Source organism: Nothoprocta perdicaria, unplaced genomic scaffold, assembly GCF_003342845.1.
Source record: "Nothoprocta perdicaria isolate Ctin4 unplaced genomic scaffold, notPer1 scaffold_107, whole genome shotgun sequence".
Classification (NCBI taxonomy): domain Eukaryota; kingdom Metazoa; phylum Chordata; class Aves; order Tinamiformes; family Tinamidae; genus Nothoprocta; species Nothoprocta perdicaria.
The window spans coordinates 2,130,377-2,150,828 of record NW_020454172.1 but is presented as its reverse complement, the minus strand read 5'-3'; the positions used below and the strand labels follow the sequence as shown (position 1 = coordinate 2,150,828).

Sequence of the window (20,452 nt, the reverse complement as noted above, 5' to 3'; positions counted from 1 at the left end):
CGCGTGGAGGCAGAGCCGGATGCATCAGCGCCCTGCAGCGCGGCACCGTGCGGCCCTCGTGCCGGGACGAGGCACAGGAGAGGCTCGTCTGGGACCCCGGGACGAGGCACAGGAGAGGCTCGTCTGGGACTTGGTCCTGGAGAAGATGGATTCCACCCGCTGCCCCCTACGCACTGCTCACACAGGCTCCTGCAGGATCCTGCAGCCAAATTCCTTTTTGATCTGAAAATCTGTTCTGTTACCTTGATGCGCTTTTAAAGCAGAACTAATGCATTAAGTCTCTAGAATTGCCCTTTTTCTTGCACTGAGAGAGAAGGAATATTTGTTTTATAATAGAATTCCAACTCCTAGCAACTACTCATGTTTTTAAAGTGCTTTGTGAGAGCAGGATTGTATGAGTCTGTGTAGCTGCTGTAAAATTACATAGCCCAGAGCTGATGCTGTAAAGTATAGATTACAGTGTAATCAGGGTGGCAGGGAGCRAAGAAACCTCCCCATGGAGTGGAAACCTCGGCTGGAGCGTGTGCCCCACTGGGGATCCTAAAAGCCCCAGTGCCAGCTGCGGGTGCTCCCGGGGCGCGGGCTGCACCTCATGGTCGCTGGTACCCGAGTCGGGCCAGGGCGCCCACCGAGCTAGGGCTGGGTCCGGCCCGTGGCTCCTTTGCTCTTGGGGCTGGTCGCGGTTCGGTCAGGGTAACGTAGGCACAATGAAGTGGAAAAGCTGGTTCGTGGTCATTCCTCTTGCATAGACCTGTATTAATTCTTATTCCAGGGGACCATTTATGAGGACTGGCTAGCAGTTTACTGCTGCTGGCCTTTTGCTGTCTGTCAAGTGGCCCGAGAGCTGAAGAGGAGGGCCGTGACCCAGATCTGTGAAGTAAATGCCATTCCTGTAGCTGAAGATGTCCTAGTTAGAAAAATCCCCAGCAAGGGAGCCTGAGTCATGATTCTTCCCTTCCATCCACTCTTCCTCCCTCGCCACCCACAATGCAAAATGCCTGACTTTTAAAAATAAAAGGCACGAGTACCTCCTAGCAGCCTTTCTGCCACTGCTTGTCGTGTTCCGTATCGCGCGCCCTGGTGTGCTGCCCGCCGACCTCTGCGGACCAGCAGTTAACTGCTCACTGGTGCAGCACTGGCTTGGAAGTGTGAACGTGGGTTGCTTTCCCTGCCTAGACCTGTGACCTGAAAACACAGTGCAGGAAACGGTGAGCGATGGGAACAGCGGTGACCGAGTCGCTCTGCACCTCCAGACATTTTACAGCACYGGGATAAAGTAAAGGGGTAGTAGCCCAGTGCAGTGGTGAGARGTGAGGCTGGAAGCAGGACGGGAGGTCCCTCGCCTTCCTTTCCCCTCCCTGCAYGTTGCCTGTGACTCACTTGGGCCCCACTTAAAATAGGACTAATCTAAATTGCTCTTTTTATCCAGAGACTTCAAAGCCCCTGAACACTCCCACCCTAAAACTTGGTGCTAAGTGTTACTCGGTTTAATGGTGGGAGGCTGCTGGAGATGACGAACATCAGTGATTGAAAATAGCTGCAGCTCAGTTCTGAGCTCAGCTCATCCTCCCACGTGGGCAGGTGTTTGGCCAGGGACGCCGAGCCCGGCTCCTTGGTCCTGCCTTTGCTGCCGTTAACCTTCCATCCCATCCTCTTGGGATGCCCTGGGCTGGCAAGGGGCAAAACAGAAGTGTGGGATATGGCAGTGAAAATAAAAATTCCCGTCTCATGCAAAACCAGTTTTAATGTCAGCACAGCAGTTTTTACAGGACGGAATAACGCGCGTGTGGCGCGGGAGCCTCGGCCGCGGCCCTGCGCCCGCTGCCCGTGCGCGCGGGCGGCCGCTCGGCAGCGCCCAGGCTGCCAACCCAGCGCGGCGCTGGGCCTGGCACCAGCGGCCTCCGAAAGCCGAAAATGTGCAAGCCCTGTCCTTCACTCAGGAAATACAAAATACCTCTCTTAATACAAAACCTTTTTTGTTTGTTTATTAATGGTTTTCTTCTCCCTAGTAGCAAGTTAAGTTGAAAAAATTTAGAAAACGAGCTTCACATCATGGAAAAATATTAAGCATAACTGAACTTGTGTAAGTATCTTTGAGCAATAAACCAAATTTATATATTACTATTTTTCTACCCATCACCAAATAAGTGAAGACTATATATTCTACTGTTTCTAAACATATACACAAAAATAGYTTTTTTTCCTTTTATAAAACATATTTGTAACATTTCATACATTTCATAGTAATGTTTCCTGGGTGTAATGGAGAAAGAAGGTGACAAAATGTACTGGTATGTTGTGCAGGTGACTGAATTACCTCATTAGTGATTCCTGCTGTCTTTAGAGTGTATTAAGCTGGAACTTTGGTATGAAGGTATCTTTTATTTGCCTTTAATAAGAGTAGTSCCTGGTTTGGCCACAGTGGTTTTGAACTCTCTAACGTGGTTTGAAGCAGGTGGAGCTACCGAAGGTGATCAGTTTATGCGCCCTTGCCCTGGAGCTGCTTGGTGAGTCCTTATCTCGTCACTTGGGTTTCTACTTGCTGGTTTTTCTGAGTATTTTGAAATGCTACTTTTAAAAGAGTTGTGATATTGCGACTTAATGCAAAACAACTGAAAAACTTAAGATATCTACACTATCAATACTTCAAAATATGTAGTTATTTAAATTATCTATTGGGCAGTGGATAAACATTCTAAAAATCTTTATATATGTACATATGAGCTCACTCATTTCTGGGCCATTCTGATATTTCCAACTTAAATATTTGGGGGTCAAATCTTTGCTCCCAATGGGGCAAAATATGCAACTTGTCCTTCCCAGAGCTTGGGACGGAAGAAGGGAAGGGGAGAGGCAATGACGCTTTTCCCTCCCAGCTTTCAGGACTGCTGTCGCTGGGAGAAGCTCTGTGGCATCGGCAGTTTGCAGCGACTTCCATAGGGCAGAGGTTGCTGCCTCCCTGCTGGAAGGGCTGGCGGGAGGAAAGGGGGGACTGATGGCTCTTCTAGAGGCTGTTTATTCCCTCCGATTTTTCTCTCTCAAGCTAATTTGTGTTTGGTGAATTTAGGTGAGATGTTTGGTGTATTACTTAAGTAGCTTGTGAAAAACTAATCAGGATCAAGCAGAAAATAAAAGGCTTGGAAATAAGTGCTCATTAAAACACTTAGTGACTAGGAATATATCACAGATTAGCAGTCTAAATGCACCACAGCCTAATAGCTTTTCCTCATTTAATTTTTAAAATGGCCTTTCTGATTCGGGGCAGAGCCCTGGAAGCAGGAGAGCAGACGCGCGCTGCGGGTCGTGTGCTCGCGGTGCGCAGCAGACTGATCTCTCATTAGAGACTGGTCTGTCTAATAGCCGCTAGCGAGGGAGCGAGTTAGGCACAAGGAAACGGTGCGTTTGCCATTCCCGTGGTGCAGAGCGGGCAGGGCGCCCCGCACCTCGCCCCGGGCCGCGCTCTGCTCTCCTCCGACCTGCTGGCTCCCTGCTCGGCTCCAAGCTCCCAAGGGAGCGCAGGGCAGGAGGGGGTGTCGCCGGCCTGTGCGGCAGCCTTTCGCTCCCTAGGGGTATCGCTTTCGTGTCCCAAGTTCTTGCCATCACGTGGCATATGAAATAAAAGGCTCTTAATTTTCATTTTAAAAAAGAGGAAGCCCTTGTGCATGTGGGAGTGGGGACAACCTCTTGAAAACACAATTCTGAAAAGCTCGGCAGCTGGAAGACGCAAATCAGAAGGCAGCAGGGCCTGTTTCGCTGAATATTGCCTCTCCTGTGGCAGAGGGGTGGGAGAGCCTGTTTTGGGCCCAAACTGTCCACTTGTTGCACGGATTGTGGGACAGCTCTGATTCTTCCTCAGGGTCTGAGATCAGCTGCTTCTSGCAGGGGTGCAGATGCATTCTTTGCAAGTAACGTGTGGATGGAATTTGTTAAATGTGTCCCATTTTCATGCTCTGCCTTGTTTGTTCGCTGTTAACCAGGAAACATGGCTGCAATGCAAGCTCTTGGGGTTGCTTACTGCAGAATTTCCAGGCTCCTACAGGGTTAGGAAGGCAATTAAAGGAGCGCTGATGAATGATCTGTTTTGGGCTCCAATTCATTAGCTAATCATAAAAAATGAGCAGATGGAAAAGAAGACCTCATCAGGAGCAGAGCGGGGTTCATTCGTGGTCCCTGTGTCCCCGTGCTCTGCCTCATTGGCCCTTGCTGGGCTCCGTTCCTGTGCTCCGCAGGCAAACAAGGCGCCGGGGATGGTCGGAGCCTCTGTGATCAGCCTCTCCAACACGCAGCTCGAAGGCAGTGAACAATATATTCTCGTTATGCACATCGGCCACGCCGCGGTAGCTCTGCGGCTGTACGTTGCCTCTCTCATGCTGTCGTCTTTGCTCTCTGTACTTCCTGTAGTAATTTGTGTCTAAAATGGAAGGCTGTCGATGTGGCAATCCAGCAAGCAGGGCCAGAGCGGTCCCTCCAGAGCCCGGGTGCGTGCAGCGCTGTGGAGGGGCCGCCCTCCTGGGAGCACCTGGATCATCTCATCCATGGTGAGCTTTCCTGGCTAGCTCRGCAGTGACACAGGAGGCTCATGATGCTCATGTCTAACCTCTCCTCTCTGGGGATATTTAGATGAAGAGAGTCTGGGGGATGAAAAGTGAGGAGGGTAGCTTAAAAATATATAGAAAGAGAGCAGAAACCCTGGAAGAGCTCGCCCACCTCCATGTGACGCTGCCAGCCTCCTTCCAACGTGTGATGTGATGTGTCTCCTYCTCACTGCTGCCCATAAAAACGGGGGGGTGGGGGAAGGAAAGAGGGGGGAAGGAGCGGGACGAGCTCAGCGGGGCGAGCGCGCTTCCGACCTGCTGCTCCTGCCAGGTGTGAGCAGAAAGGATGCGCAAACTGCACCGCCCGGCGCAGCAAGAGCTCCCTGCAGCCTCCTCTTTGCAGAAGGTGATGGAGAGCGAGTGCGCTGGAATAGGGTCCCTTTAGTCTGCTGCAATTAGAAACTGTTCCAGCCCGGACCTGCTCCGTGTTCCCTGGCACCACTGACATCACTGCGTGGACGRGAGCTGCTTGTCTGGTGTTCCCTGCTCACAGCTCCCGTCCAAGCCCCGGTAGCTCCTACCAGCATCTCCTTTAGCTAGGATTTTGGGGTGAAAGGCTTGAATTCAGCCACTTCTCCTTGGTGCTAGGGCTTGCCAAGTGAGCAGGGGAGGAGGTTAGGAGCGTTTTAGCCATTTGGCCTAGGGGACTGTGATAGTAAATGAGTGGCCAGGTGTCCATGCCCTGCCAGGGAGGGACTGGGCAGCGGGAACCAGCTGCTCACCAGATCTGTTGCTTTAAAGTACATCCTATTTAGAGTCCTGTCTCTCTGTATGTTTTGGGTATATTTAGGGCATTTATCACCATAGCATCAAAGCACCAAAATATTCTGTGAAAGAAACCGATTGAGAGATTTGTCCCAAAATAGCTTCTTGCTATTTTACCGAAGTGCCAATTTGGCTGTCAGCGTTCCCTGTCATYGCTCATGACCGAGCGTGTGTGCACACGTGTGAGAGCTTTTCTCGCTCCTCGTCAGCCTGCTGCTGCCGCTCGGCTGTCGTGCAGTGGGCGATGTCCAGAGGAGACCTGGGTTGCTTCTCAGTGTCTTTGCATCAGTTCTGCAGGTCCGTGTCATGGGCTGAACAGCACTGCGGGTTCCTCTGTGTGCACGGTGCTACAACACCTTATTGATGTTTATCTTCATGTAAGAGGATAACGGGGTGGTTTCATTTCATGAAAAGCAATATTCAAAGCTGACAATATTATGAGATGGATCTGGGAAATGTGATCCGGCCTTTACAGGTTTCTCTTTACCAGAAAGCCTTTATGGCATAAGAAGCCTCTGGGCACACTGAGCTCGGCCTGGTGCCTGCTGCGGCCCCGACGACGCTGCCGCGCATCGGCTCTGCGCGCGAGAGACCGAGCGGGGTTAGTTCTTTAGCTGGCTTTGAGCRCCTCATCTTGCAGCCCCAGACTGAAATGCAAAGCCTTCCTTGTTGCCTTGCCTAGCGTGCCTGCTGCGTGCAGGAAACCAGCCTCTCGGGAATGTCACATTTACAAGGTGACTTCACTTCAACATATGTTTCGGTTGAAGTTTCAGTGAATTTCAGTGCACTGTTTCCTTCCTGTCCCTCGTCCTTAACCCCCATTCGCACGCAGCTTGCRCTGCATCCCTGCTGGCCTTCCCGGGAGAAGTCGCTGATGAGCTCCGCTCCGCGGTAGCGCTGTCCTCGAGCTCCTGCTGCAGGGCGCGGGGCCGGCTGCAGCGCTGGTGGCCGCCAAGCAGCTCCTGTCAGAGCTGCCGCAGCCTCCCCTGCTCGGGGAGCTGTCCCGCTCAAAGCTGCCTTCTCCTGACTTGGAACGCTCGGGAAGTGGCATCAGCCGCAGTCTGCGTGCACGGGGTCCCTCTGTCCGTCCATCTTCGAGGCAGCAAATACCAACGTTCCCCTTGTTTCTGCACATGCGCTATCCTGTCTCTACATTCCACTCTGCTTCGTGTTTTCTCTTGCTCCCTCGTCTTTACCACTTGTCTGCATCGTTATTTCTCACACACGGTTTCAGGCCCCCGTGCTGCTGTTTTCTGCGCATCTCGGAGGCTGCTGCTGAAATCCATTGTAGCCTCCTCAGCAGGTGAGCAGCCGGGTCACACCAGCAATCCCTCCTTTGGGGAGCCACAAACAACGCTCTGGGGACACGAGCAGGCACCCCCTCCTCTGCCTCCAGACTAGCGCTCTAAGTTGCACAATGAGCTGATCCTGGAAATCTAAATGAGTTTAGGAGAAGCACTGCTTGCAGAGCCAGTTTATGAGACTTCAAGTTGAAGGGAATGAGAGAAATCTCTAGTAAAGAAYGGGCATTTTTTTCTGGAAGGTTTGGCTGTCACTGGAGTGGCATTGCTGAGAGCCATGTTTAGCCTTTTATTTGCAACTTGCACCATTTTTTTTATAGCTGGGTAGAGTGCATACTTGTAATTTCACAGAATCTTTCTTTAGTAGTTTAAGCAGTGGCAGGTAGCTCAAAGTGAAGAACACACTTGTTTTTTCCACTTGCTTCTGTGCTGTTGAAAATCCTTTTTGTTGGGTCAGGGAGAAGACAGCTTCACCAAAAGAAAAATAGTCTGAAAGGGTAAACGAATTAGTGCTATAGGCTGGTAGTTGTCCTTATCCATTCAGCTTTCTTCATTCCAAAAGCAAACTCCTTCTCTGAGGCTCAGTTTCCATTGACCAATGGAGGTAATTGCATGGGGTTGGTGTGCAATTAGCCAAGGCTGTTGTGTTAGGGCAGTCCTGGCAGAAGCACAGCCACTGCTGTTAGGAGATTGAATGTTTGCTTGTTGTGGCTAGAATGGGAATTGGTGGTCTCTAAAYCAGCAGTAAAAATGAAATGTGAAAAGCAAAACCTGTTGTGCACCCGTTTGCTGAATAGCTGTCACAGCTGGATAGCTGGGCACAGCTGTCCAGTTCTGCTTATTTTTCAGTGGTTTCACAGGATAACGTCTCAAATAGAAGTCAGATGAAAGCTGGAGTTGGTGYTGCTGCTGCAAAGGGTGGTCTGTGCCATGGTGAATGCTGCTTTCTGTTATTTAGAAAATGTTTCATGCATCTTAATGTGGACTCGGTTAGACCCATAAATTCCATTTAGGATATTTTACAAAAGCAATGCCTAAATGGCTGGGAGGTGGAAAAAAGAAGCAGTGTGGTGAAGTGACAGACTGCCAGGAAGCAGATATCAGGTCTTTAGAGGAAACCAGCCAACCAAGAGAGATCTAATAYTTCCACCTGCAACGTCTAATGGCTTGTAATGACGCATCCCTTTCCTCTCCAAATCACCTTTTAAACTGTATTCTAAGTTAAAATTCTTGGACTAAATGCAAACAAGCAAGCAACGAAATGAAGAGAGAGAAAAGAGAGAGGAGAAAAAAAAAAAAAAAAAAAAGGGGGGGAAAAACCCAAACCTTAACAAAAGTATCTGAAGAGAAAACCCCTCAAAAGAGAACTTGAGCATTAAGCCAGGAGCTGGATAGTTTTGATTTATGGTTTCTTTATCCTGCAGAATATGTAATTGTGCAGAAAGTTAATGAGCCAGTATTTTTATCTCAATATGTTTTCCGTAGTAGCCAGGAGATCAAAGCAAGTTTAACTACTTCTGATGCCTGTCCTCTGTCTTCCTTGTCMCACCCTTGCTCTGCTTATCTCACAAGCAGCTCTTTATGGCACCAGGTATCTATTCTGTGGAAGCCAACTTCATCTTTGTGTGGTGTTTGAAGTAACCTGGGTGGCAAAGGGGTTTTCCTAGCACCACTCAGCGTGGCGTGGGGTGTTTGATGCAGTGGCAGGTTGTGAAGGTGCAGCTTGAAGTGTGTCTCAGAAATAGGACTCTCCTGTGTGGTGTCAGATGTTGTCCCACCCTGCTACGTTGGGAGCACCTCCAGTTCTCTAAACCCGAAACGTGCAGATCCCTGGGGTGCCTGGCAGGCTCAGGGGCACGCGGAGGCAGGGGTGTCCGAGCTCAGGCCAGGGAGGGGAAGGYGGAGGAGGTGGCAGGCTGGTGAGGATGCTCGGCCCTCAGAGCAGGGCGCAGGGAATTGACCTGTCAGTTTGCAGAAATGCTGCTGTAGCTCTTCTTCAGAGGGAAGGTCAGCTGTCCTGCCTGGCCGGCAAGGTCCAGCGAGGCGGCCTTCGCCCGGCGCTGGTGCAGCGGGCTGGCGCTGAGCCGCGGCCCGAGCAGGCTCCCGTCGGCGTCCGCGGCGAGCGTGTCCGCCTGCGCGCCCTGCTCGGCGGGGCCGCGCGGCAGGCGCGGCGAGGGCTGCAGGCTGTGCCGCTTGGGCGGCGGCGGGCTCTGGTTCTGGAACCTCACCGTCTTCACTTGCTGCAACGACAACGGGACACCGTGACACCGGGAAAACAAAATCGCCCTGTAGTTTTGCTTGAGCTGCTCTACAGAAGCAGGATCTTTGCCTTCTCAGAGAGGTGGTTTGCTACTGGGGCAGATGATGTCTGTGGAGCGGCTGTGTCTCCATCTACCTGACCGAATGTGCAGTGTAGGATGCACAAAACATCAGGAAATTGCACAGCTTTGTGTGCATAATCGATATATTACAGCACGGTATTTTAAAGACCTATGAAAGGCAGTCTGAGCAGTGCAGAAATTCGTGCAAGAACGTGAACTAGAGGAAACAATGCGGCCTCTCTCCTACTGTGCCCCTCACTGAGAGAACAAACAAGGTTTGTCTCTAGCTAATGTTCTTCCTAGAAGCTCCAAAGGGGGTTGTGCTTTGAGAGACTCATGGAGCTGTTTGGGTGCCATAGAAGGGGAAAGTTGTCACTGGGGCAGTTTCACAGATGGTACAAAGTCCTTCTGGAAGTTTCACCCCTGTTGCCAGTGGGAAAAAGAGATCTCTGGGGCAGGGGAATTTGTTGAATCTCTGTAGAGACCAGGCTAAYGTAAGGTCTCATATTCCCATTTCTAGGACTTTTGCTATCCAAAGTCTTGGGGATTTCGATTAAATTCTTGTTTGATTTAAAATGTGAGGAAAAGTCTTAAGGTTTGGTCATGACCAAATGTGAGAGAACACTGATTGATATATTTGCAGCATCTCACCTCTCTAATGGGTTTAATTCCAACAGCAGACTCATCCATACACAAATGTGATCTCTTAGCACAGGTACCAGTCCAAGTATTCCAAAAGAAAACCAAGTGAAAATAGAGCAGAGCCCTCTGGAAACTTGTCCCTCGGTCAGCATTGAGCTCACGCTGAATCTCAGCCCCAAAGGGATCACAAAGACATTCTAGGGTAGGGGGTAGCTCCTGGCCTTACCTTTTCAGTGCTGTTCCGGGAAGTGTCTGGTTTCACCAGGATGGATGGTGGAGCCGATGCAGGCGGCTTTGGAGCAGCCTCACTTTTTGCTGGAAGATCTTTGACATCCAGGATCACGGAACTACACACAGAGGGAGTTTTGCTTTCYCCTCCTCTAAGCACAAGTGCCGGTGACACGTCGTGGGAGAAGTTTGGCCTTGTTGCAGCATCGGCCATGCCGGCCCCCGCAGAGCTGACGTGCTGGTAAAGCTGGAACTGCAGGGGCCGCGCCGCYGTGGCGGGAAGACGTCGGAGGGAGCCGGCCACGTGAACAGGGGTCCCGGCCTGCCCGGGCCTCTGCAGGGACCCATCTGCAGAACAAGATCGGATCGAAGGAGGTAGGAGTTAACAAATGCACTTGACCCCGAGAGGAAGGTGATATAACTGGAGCCATGGTGCAGAAAGGAGCAGCCCTTACAGTGGTGCTGGGAGGCTGGTGTGCAGGGAGGGCCCTCAGAGGCACCCTCTGCTCTGGAGTGATCCCGGGGGTCTGTGCACAGCCCACGCCTGCAGTGGTGAGCTCTGCCTCCATAGTCCCTTCCTAACACACTCGTGCTGTGCTGGACATTGGCAGGGGTAAAAAGCTTAAATTCTCCATCCTTCTGCATTGCTACAGCAGCTCTGACCTCCTGTTTTGCTCCCTGCTGATCTGTTGAACTAGATAGTTGTGTTTTCATATCCTAGACAAGGGGAGATGGAATGAATGTGGCTTCCATCAGCTCTAAGTGCCTGCTGGTAAAATGCTTAGGTGTCTTCAGTTTAGTGCATTATTTTTTTCTTGCAAGCTGTTTGCTGACTTGCTGCTGTACTATGAGGACCTCTGTCTGGAGGTGGAGCGTTCCCACCAAATGRCTGTGAACTAAGAAATTTTTAATTCTCCTGTCTGGGTTGATTCGCAGCTTGCATCTGTGGCAGGGTTTGTGGCACCAGTGCATGCTGGGTTGGAGCAGCAAATCCCATCCCCAGTAATCCAGTGCCTGAGCCGACCCCTAGCTGGGGAATCCCTGATCTGGCGAGGTGCTAAAGGCTGGTGGGGAGGAGTGTCCTCAGTCCCTGAGATGCTCCTGGGCCTCCTGCCCTTCTCGCCTTGTGTTTTCTCRCCAGATGTGTAACAGCCCTAGCACCTGAGCTCACACTCCTCCTCTCCTGCTGCCGCTTGTTGCTCCCACTTTGCCTGCTCTGTCTCATACCTGCTTTCCAGGCAATGGCACTGGAAGTCACACTTTTTTTTTCATCTGTGATTTCTTGCTGTTCACAAGATTGATTTTTAAGTAGAGCTATCACAGGGGAATGAGTCCTTTAAAGTAAAACAACTTGTAAGATAAATCCAATTTTGAGTCTAAACACTGGCAATGGCCTTTGCAAAGTGAGTCTCGCCTCCTGCCACTGCCTATCTCTAGCAGCAGCTCTTTCTGCAAGAATTAAAGAATATGCCATTTAGTTGCTTAAATATATTTGGAAATTTATCCCAAAGCAGCATGTATGATCTGAAAATTAGTCTTGCCAACATCACCTGAAAGAACATAACCAGCTGAACTCTGCATAATCCTTTACAAAGAGTTTTTCTGTGCTGAGTCAAGAATTTGGAATTACCAAATAACCACAGATGGGGCAAAATAGCACCAAAACTGCCAGGCTCCACTGCCAGCCTTGGGGTGGGGATTCATTAAGGCATTCCAGCTGTGCTCCCATCTTTGGGAGCGGTTTTTCCCTGCAGCCCTGAGTGTATGTGAATTAATTTTAGTTTTCTGTTGTGCTTGACTATTGTATTACCAAGAGCCAAGGGAATGGGATAAACTTGTCTCTTGTTAACATAGCACCTTAACATGTTGGTAGCTTTGGTGAACTGCTTAAGGAAGCAGCTGATCAGAACATGAAGCCTGAATGATTAAAGCTGTGCAAAGTCCTTTCCTTCAGAAAATGATTTCTGAAGATAAACAATAAGTAAAATCCAATGCCACAATCCTTGTGTTCCCCACATTTCACCTATAGTTATTCCAGGGATACAGACCAGGCCAAGCTGCCCTGAAGAGCAGAGGCTCTGTGTCTGGGCAGTGACGTTCCTTCTGCTGCAGTTGCAGCTCGGAGCCTGGGGACACCTGGACGGGATGGGGCCGGCGGGGCTGAGGTGCTGCCTCCAAGAGGAGCCCGTATTGGCTTTAGAGAGGGAGGAGGACAAAAAGGACTAAATGCAGAGTATTCTTTTCCTCCAGCTCTCTGCTATCAAGACCTTTGTATCCATAATTTTACTGTATGCCTTTTTTTTTGGCCTTCATGCTACTCATGATTTTTACATCTCAGACTTTTCTAAGATGGAAAATTTTGTTCCTCAGATAGCAATTTTTCCATTCTCTTGATCATCCTTCTGTATACTTTTTTTTTTCTAATTTTATTCTATTCTATTCTGAGTTACAAGAAATGTGTGAAGCATTTGAGATGCAAATTTACCAGGACTATTTATGCACTCTGATTCATGGAACTGAAGCGGACCTGTGACATGGAACTTCCTTGCACAGAAAATACAGTGATTTTTTTTTCTTTTCCTCCAGGCAAAATGCTGCACCTTCCAAGGTATACAACAGAAAGGCACCTGTCTACTAATTCTCTTTTATTATGTTTTTGATCAATGTGCCTGACTCAGAATCTGGGTTTACTGGGCTTTATCTTCCAAAATGCTGCAAATGACCTTTTTACAGACTTAAAATATTGTCTTAGCACAGCTCATGTTTAACTTCCTAAAATTTGTACTTCCTTTTTTTTTTTTATTTGACCCATATAAGGATATTTCTAATAGTCTCCAATGTTATTTAATAATTCGGGTGCATGTTTTTAGTTTTAAAAGATACCAAGGGTTTCTAGTAGCAGAATCTTCTCTTGGGAGGCCCCCGATGGCTGCTGCCCCCAGAGGCTCTTCCCGAGCACTTACTCTTCCTGGCGCTGCCCCGTCCGCGCCGCAAGGAGGCCTGTGCCGAGGGGCCCAGCAGGGCCGCGTTCCTCCCCGGCGAGGGCACCGGCACGGGCAGCAGCACCGGCTTCAGAGGCCGGCTTTGTCTTTGGCCGTTTTCCGAGATGCTTCCCTGAGAGGAGAGCGAGGCGGTCGACAGCGTCCACGAGGTGTACAGGGACGGCATCTTCGAGTCGGAGAGGTTAGGTTTCCTGTTGGTGGAGATGGAAAAGGAGAAGCAAATAAGCCGAGATTCATGCAGTCTGCAAGCGTTCCAGTCACGGAGTTCTGAAAGGAAAATAGATTTGTCTGAGAGAGAGAGTTCAAAGGTTTTAAAAGACTTTTGCACCTCAAGTCAGGTTTTTGATGGAAGTCTGTAGCTGGTGAAGGTTTCCAACTCCATTATAACAAGGACTTTCCTCTGTGCCCCCAATTGGTAAGAAAGTCTCCTCAAATATGGTTAGAATTATTTACACTAACACCATGACATTTCAAAAAAGGACAAGCCAAACCTGCATCTGTGACTTGCCCAAATATCCTTCCTACATCATGGAAAAATAGGATTTGTCCTGTTCTCTGTTAAGTGCCATGCTATGATTATAGACACTAGTGCTCATAAACTGCAGTCTTTAGGCAGAAGTAGAGAACAGGAACTATCTGTTTCCACAGATGCTTTACAGCATTTTGGGTGCTATTAAAGCATGAGGTGCTATTAGCATTCTGAATGGTTCCTCTTCGATTTCATCTGTGTAGAAGTCCTATGCAACAAAACCAGACTGGTTTTGATGACAGACAAAAGCAAACTTGCGTATCCCACCCCATTTTCTGCATGGAATGAACATGGTTGGGGAAAGTGCTGGGTGGTACCTGTAGCTGAAGSCTTAAGAGGCATCTCACCTGAACGCAGAGAGGGAGGGCAGGTCTGCAAGGACAGGGCAGTGTTTGTGCTGCTTGTCCTCTGGCTCTAGCAGCCCAGGTGCTGTTTACACAGCTCTCTCTGGCASAGCAGCTGTTCTGGATTACCCTTGTCCTCCCCTTTATTCCCTATAGGGGTCATGTATATGCTTTCACCTGAGTCTATTAAACTGCCAAAAAGGCTCTCAACATTCCCCATTGGTGTGCTGGCGAAATAACCCCAAATTCCTTGGGAGAGCGTGCCGTGATGAAGTCCCTTTGCTAGCCCTGCAAAGGAAGGCAAAGGCATTCTGCTGGCTCTCTTCCTTACCTTTTTGGGAGGATGAAAGAATGATTTATAGTTTAATAACTGAGTAGTGATTAATCAAATAACTGACTCATTGATTTATTATGAAGCAATTTCCTAAGGATGATAAAATAGCAACTCCAAAATGGGTGCTTTTGGTTGGAGCTCTTTATGAGGCTATTTAGGGTGAGTGAGCTGTGCTTTGGTTATTTATTTGCTCTGCTATTGGTGAGGTGGGGCTTCGGTGTTATCAGGAGCTGTGCTGGGAGAAATGAGAGACGAGTAACCATGCTCGAGTGCAGGGAGGGTGGGTGCAGGGCAGGGCTCTGGGGAGATTAAAACAGCAGTGGGACCTCCAGGGTGAACGGAGTGATCTGGCAGAAGCAAATGCGAGCAGGGAAAGAGAAATGAGGGGGAGAGGGAATCAAATATGATAGGAGTATCTCAGAKTTTAATGTATATTTTTGTTGTGAAACTAGAAGGCTACGACTTCCCAGGGCCTTCCCTTGATGCTAGTTGGTTTTTATTTTATTTTTTTAACCCCACCAGAAGAAAACATGGGGGAGGGAGCTGGCAAGTTACCAGGTGCTATTTTTCTTATTGTATATGGCAGTTTGCTTAAGTCTCAGTGGAAGAAAATGCAGCTAAGCTTTTCCCTCAGCTCTTCCCCCTCAGTGAAAGGGAAGAAGAAAGGATTCCGATGGTGACTTTTGGAGGGACAGAGTCAGATTTCCTTTTGGTGATTTCCTAATGGCAACAAGGAGATTTCAGCTATGGAATCTCTGCTTCAAATAATGGCACGATAATCCTGATTTTTTTTCACTTACACCTAATTTCCATTTGTGTAAAGAAAATGACATTTCTCATCTATTCTTCCAGTTTCTCTGCTGTACCTGAGTATCTCTTAAGGAAACTAGGGGCCCAAACATTTTTTTTTTGTCTCCTAAATTGTTTATTTTCAGTTACCGTTCCATCTTGCTAATGCGTGTTCAGTGCTAGATCAACAGTTTCTAATGTTCAAATGCCTGCTCTAAAACCAGAATTTTGAGTCTAAAGGAGCCTTCTGCCTGCAGTTTCCCTTCTGGCAGAAAAAAAGACTGGAGTCATCCAAAATGARTAAGGGTGAGTCTGAGCATACACAAGCTCTGCTGTTTGTCCTGGCTCCCTGACTAACTCAACAAAATATGTTGCATCGTGTCACCTACAGGTTTCTACTTGAACGCCTGGGCTGAACAAAACAGTCCTGGAAGAAAGTTCTAGTGTCTCTGACACCCTAGGTTTAAAACAAGCAGAYGAAGGTGGCTGCTGCAAGGAGGAAAGCTGCAAGATGTCATCCCAGCCAGATGAAGAATAAATAGCCATTACTAATAGTGTAGAACCCCTTGTAGTGATCTCAACACAGGAATAAGACCCAATGTCCCAGTGTAACCSGGTCCCTTTTGCAAAGGCTTTTTTTTTTGTGTGTGTATAAGAAAAATCAAACCTGAAAAGGGGAGCAACATAATTGCCAGGGAAGATCCCCACTCTTCCTGTGACAAGTGACATTCCCCGGAGCCAGCCATCGTGGTATTTCCCAATGATGCGGACCCCTTCTCCTTTCTGCAGCTCCAGTTCATCTGGTCCATGAGCCATATAGGAATGGAGAGCCACACACCTGGAAAAAAGAGAGGCAGATGAGACGAAGGGAAYACGGGCTGCAGAGAGGTAACTGCCTTCATGCAAAATGTTGGAAGCACATCCTGAAGTTCCTGCATTTAATCGTGCTTAAGAACTGATGCTGCTGGTTTGGGGCGAGTGGCAGCTGTTTGCCTGAAGCCTCTTGAACCACTGCTTGCATCAGAAATTAGGGTGCTGGGGTAATTGTGGGGAGAACTTGCAGGGAAGAAACTGCCTATAACTTGAGGCCAAAGAGAATAATGAATCAAATAAAAAGCCAACAGAAATGAAGAACAAAGCAGATCTCGTCAATAGTTTCTGTCCCAGAAGTGTCGGCCAAGTCAGCCAAGGGCAATGAGCAAGGATTAAGGAGGAGAGAATTGTTGTTCTCGACACTGCATAGTGAGTACTCCATTGAAATGACCGATTAAGGGTAACAGGTACCTGTCCTAAGGCAAAGCAGCATGAAAGAGTGCAGTTAAGATGCTCTGTGCGAGTGATAGCATCAAGAATACATTCTGTCTTTGAAGTGCATGGTGAGCAAGAGGCCTTACATCTGCTTGCTTTGAGTATCATCCGGAGGTGTTAAGAGGAGTGGAGAAGAGTACTCATGAATAACATCTCTGAAGAACTCTAGTGTGTTAGCTCTGTTTTCCTTCTTCTTTTTTTACCTTGTGTTCCTGTGTCCAGCCATGGACAGGCATCCACAACAGTTCAAAAGAACAGCCAGCCTTCAGCTACTATCACTGGGAGCTTTTAAGAATAAAATRTATAAATAAGGGATGGCTGAGATGTTGGCAGTTCTGCTTTGGACTAGTGAGGAAATTGGACAGAAAATCACTTGAGATTCCTTTATTTCACTATTCTCAGATTCTACTATTAATTCCACTATTAATTCAGATTCCATTAATAATTCCCCTCTTCTCAGTTTTTTGTTTAGGCAATGAGATAATTGGTTCTCCACAGTGAACCATATGTGACTGTGCAGCAAAACCTGTGCTAAAGCATGAATATAGCAAATATGGTGAGGGCAATACAGATTTAGAGATATTGCTCATGTATACTAAGGTTTCCCACAGTCAGGCTTGGTGCCATGGAGGTGTTAATTACCATCAAGGCTGCCTGTTGCTATTTGGTAATTGATTGGGAACTTACTACAGTGCCAGGCTCATGAATCTTATCTAGAGGAAATATTTGCCAATTTTAACTCTACTTATTTGGAAAAGTTTTATCAGTTTGGATCATACAAAACACTAGTGAGTTTTAGTGTTTTAAAATAAATTGCTGGAGACATTTAAGGAGTAACTTGTTTGTATGTAAAACTAAAATATGTTGCTGATAAATAGGCATATTTAGATATTTAGAAATAAGCAGGGTAATAAAGTGCAAAGATGGTTATATGCTGGAAATACTATAATTCAAATAGATGAGTGTAATAATTAGGGAATGCTCAGAATCTACCTTGAATGTTTTCAATAGGATAGCTAAATACTTGTATATCATTGATTTCCCTAAAATTAATCTTTGGTCATTGTCATGTTAAGTCTCTAAGAAGGTTAGAATAGCAAAGTATGAATGAACAAAAGGGATCCTGCCTTCTAATTTGGTTTTATCTTCTGATTCTGAACACTCAGGCAGGAGCTTTGCCCTAGTTAGATAAACCTCAGGAGGCGACCCTGGGAATTGCATGACACCACCACCAGGTTTCGGTTCCCTTACGTACATATTGGCTGATATGTGATGCTGCAGATGGGGAAGGGTGACAATGGCTGCTGAATGCCCCAAAGATCCTGGTGCAGGATAGTAAGATGCACTGACCTGGAGGAAAAAAAAATGAAAGAAAAAGAAATATTATTCAGAATATAAGCTTATTTTAGCCATTGGAACAGCAGCTAACAGTGTTTGTCAGGCCTCAAGAACACCTCAAAAAAAGAGAGGAGGATCAGGCTTCTTAACAGGCATTTCTGTTGCTCTGTGTCTCTCATAAATACCATGTAGTGACAGACAGAGAAGACAACTGATTCAAATGTAACCCTGTTCAGTGGAGATTCCTTGCTTCCCTTGACATTCTTCCAGCAGATTGCATGGAATGAGATGAGTATCTTGGTTCATTTTGTAGGAGATAAACGTCTGCATTTCAAACCCCTGACGACATGACAATTAATGCTGGTCGTCATTCTCAACATTGCAGAGCTGTAGACATAAATGGAAACTTGAGATACCCCATCTCTGAGTCACAGAAATGCTGGTAGAAGGGGCTTTGGCAAGTTATATGGTTCAATGCCCTCCTTGAAGCGAGACTCATTGACACAAGGTCAGTTAAAGCGCCTTTCGTTTACTTGCAAAGACATCTCAGGGGAAAGAAGAATTAGAAGCACGTGATGAAAAAGTTTAAAATGCAAAATGCAGTAGCAGGACTCGTGACAGTCCTTCTACTTCAACATTGAGAAGGTTTCCTGGTAGAGTTTGGTAGGGCTGACTGCTTCTCCTGTAAATAAATAACAAGCTCATTCACTTCATACTGAGATCATTCATCAGTGGCTGATGTGTTTGCACTCTGTACTTCCAGTACTAAAAATCACCTTGATTCGCTCCTGTGTGCGAGTGAGTGGCTGTGGCAGSACACAGGTGGGTAGCGGGTGTTGCTGGAAAGGTGCTGAACTGCAGGCTTATTGGGACAGGCTGCCTTGTGCTCCAGGAGTTTTCAGAAGAATGATTAAGCAGACTAGATTTAAATTAGTAGCCACAGCTTTCAAATGTTAAATTTGAGCCCTAAATCTGCAATCATGGYTACCCTTAAATATGAGTTCCCCTTGAGTGGGGAGACGCTCATCMCTGTCCTTATGTTCAGTGTTTTCCCATTCCTTTCTGTAACCTGTGAACAAGGTGAGAGCCTTTGATGTATTTGCTATGTCTAACAGCTGCTTCAGGAAGAAAAAGGAATTTGGCAAAAAAAAAAACCCAAATGTGAAATCCAGACCTGCTAACCAGTAGCAGACTGTGACGTCTGCCAGGTGAGAGAGACTTGTATAATCATTGCCATTTCACTTGCTATTTACTTAGTTCCAGCTGAGTGTATGGGCATTGTATAAAACATAAATAATACAGTCTTTGCCCCAGTGATCTTCTAATAACTATTATTAAAGCTATTTACCATGTCTATGGCATCCTTCTTCTGAAGAACTCCCTAAACCTTTGCATTTACACAATGCCAGCCTTGCCTGGCAGAGAAAAATAACTGTCTGCGGTGCAAGTTGTGGTGCAAGAGCATGGGAAGGGGAGCCTGTTGTTTGCATATGGTTTGAGGCCACTGTTTCCCTGCCATCATTTTGCATCTAGGGAGAGGTACCAATCAACCTAATGCCCAGTTTGTCCTCCTCTCGTAGGAGCCTTTCATGTTTAAAGGAGGAACCTCAGCATCACTTCTGCTGGCACAGTACTTTTTGGCAGCTGTGTGTTGAACAAGCCCTTGCCTCATCTGCTGCTGAGGTAGGTAAAAGTTCTTGCTTCTGTTGCAAACGGGTGGAAAGTCAGAAGATAAATATTTGAGCTCTGTAGGGCTGGTGAGACGSCAGCGCAGAGGACTGTGTGCCGGGGCCGCTCCTCTCAGCAGAACTTCTCCGGTGGCAGCGTCAGCCTGTGCGCGCAGGGCACTGCGAGGAGGTGAAGCTTCTGCTCTGGGCGCACAGAGCAGGCTGCCAGCATCAGGCCCCTGGCCCATCTTCACCGTCCCCACCTCTTCACCCCGGCAGCCTGGCTGGTCCCAGGAGGGTTGGGTGCCGTGAGCGGGGCAGCTCAGGGAAGCCTGTGGGGCTGTGGCAGGGCTTGCTTTTTAGTGGCCCGGGCTGGAATATCACCTCAGGGCCCCCATCGGCCACAGGCTGCTTGTAAACCAGGCAGAGGAGGAGACACCTGAGCACGGAGTGACTCCTTTGTCAGAAAAGATGAGCTTTGGACAAGGTCCATCCAGTTAGCAGGTTGTGTCACTTGTTTTCCTTATCAGTAGCAGTCTTGGTGCCAGTTCATCCTGCAAAATCAGCCTGTGCTTTATAGCTACCAGCACATAATGGCTGTTGCTTGCTTGCCTGAGAGAAAACATTTAAGCATCGGGCTAATTTATCTAGGTGAGCAAAGAAGGGCAGGCACATGCAGGTTACAGTCTGCTGTGCACCTCTGAACCCTTCTAGGAAAGAGGGTTGGAGACATGCTGTGAGTAAAAGAATAGAGGAAACTGCTCATGGCTAATGAGGGCTCTGATTAGTCGCTTCATTAGTTCAGCAGTTTATTTCAAGGCCTCAAACCTGGGCAGGTCGGATGCCTGTCTGGAGCTGGYGAGCGCCGCGCGTCATCTCCCGTGTGCTGGGGGACGGGGAGCCCCGCTGCTGCGGGGGAGACCGGGACATTTTTTCATTTCATTTCCAGTGCAGAGGCAGTTACTTTTTCACAGCTGTTTTGTCGAGTGATTAGGAAACTGGTACCAGAGCTCTTAGAGGTGGTAAACGCTAATCTTCTTCCAAAAATGCACAAAGATTAAAAAATCCTAAACTCCGTTAGCCAGCTATGTCAGATTCTTTAAGAAATGGCAAAGCGGTGCCCAGTGGCAGGTGTACATCTGGGTGTCTCCTTGCGTGTTTTTCCTCTCTGGCCAGGCCAGGTCTCCTGGAAGGAGCCTTGGCCTCTTCCTCCTGGTGAGGACACTTGTGTCATGGGAAGGTTCTCTGAGCAGGGAGTCCTGCCATGCCAAAAGGTGAAGGCCCTGGGC

The 20,452-nt window shown here is 48.0% G+C and overlaps 2 protein-coding genes and 1 long non-coding RNA gene across 3 annotated transcripts in view; 2 read left to right on the top strand and 1 right to left on the bottom strand.

Moving 5' to 3' along the window:
- The window catches only part of PLAC8L1 (PLAC8 like 1), a 3,751-nt gene extending 2,811 nt beyond the window's left edge, over window positions 1-940 (top strand). Inside the window, exon 4 of the mRNA XM_026045698.1 lies at window positions 773-940. Coding sequence (XP_025901483.1) covers window positions 773-940 — 168 coding nt within the window. The remainder of the gene's footprint in view (window positions 1-772) is intronic.
- A 7,685-nt stretch (window positions 941-8,625) lies between these two features.
- The window catches only part of SH3RF2 (SH3 domain containing ring finger 2), a 38,766-nt gene continuing 26,939 nt past the window's right edge, over window positions 8,626-20,452 (bottom strand). The window contains exons 6-9 of the mRNA XM_026046263.1: window positions 17,414-17,508; window positions 12,816-13,045; window positions 9,851-10,200; window positions 8,626-8,901 (exon numbers count right to left, since the gene is read on the bottom strand). Of these exons, the coding sequence (XP_025902048.1) occupies window positions 8,626-8,901; window positions 9,851-10,200; window positions 12,816-13,045; window positions 17,414-17,508 (951 nt within the window). The remainder of the gene's footprint in view (window positions 8,902-9,850; window positions 10,201-12,815; window positions 13,046-17,413; window positions 17,509-20,452) is intronic.
- Window positions 14,012-15,348, top strand: LOC112953244. Its single transcript, XR_003250548.1, has 3 exons — window positions 14,012-14,220; window positions 14,997-15,156; window positions 15,242-15,348. It is a non-coding gene; the product is annotated as an uncharacterized LOC112953244 (long non-coding RNA).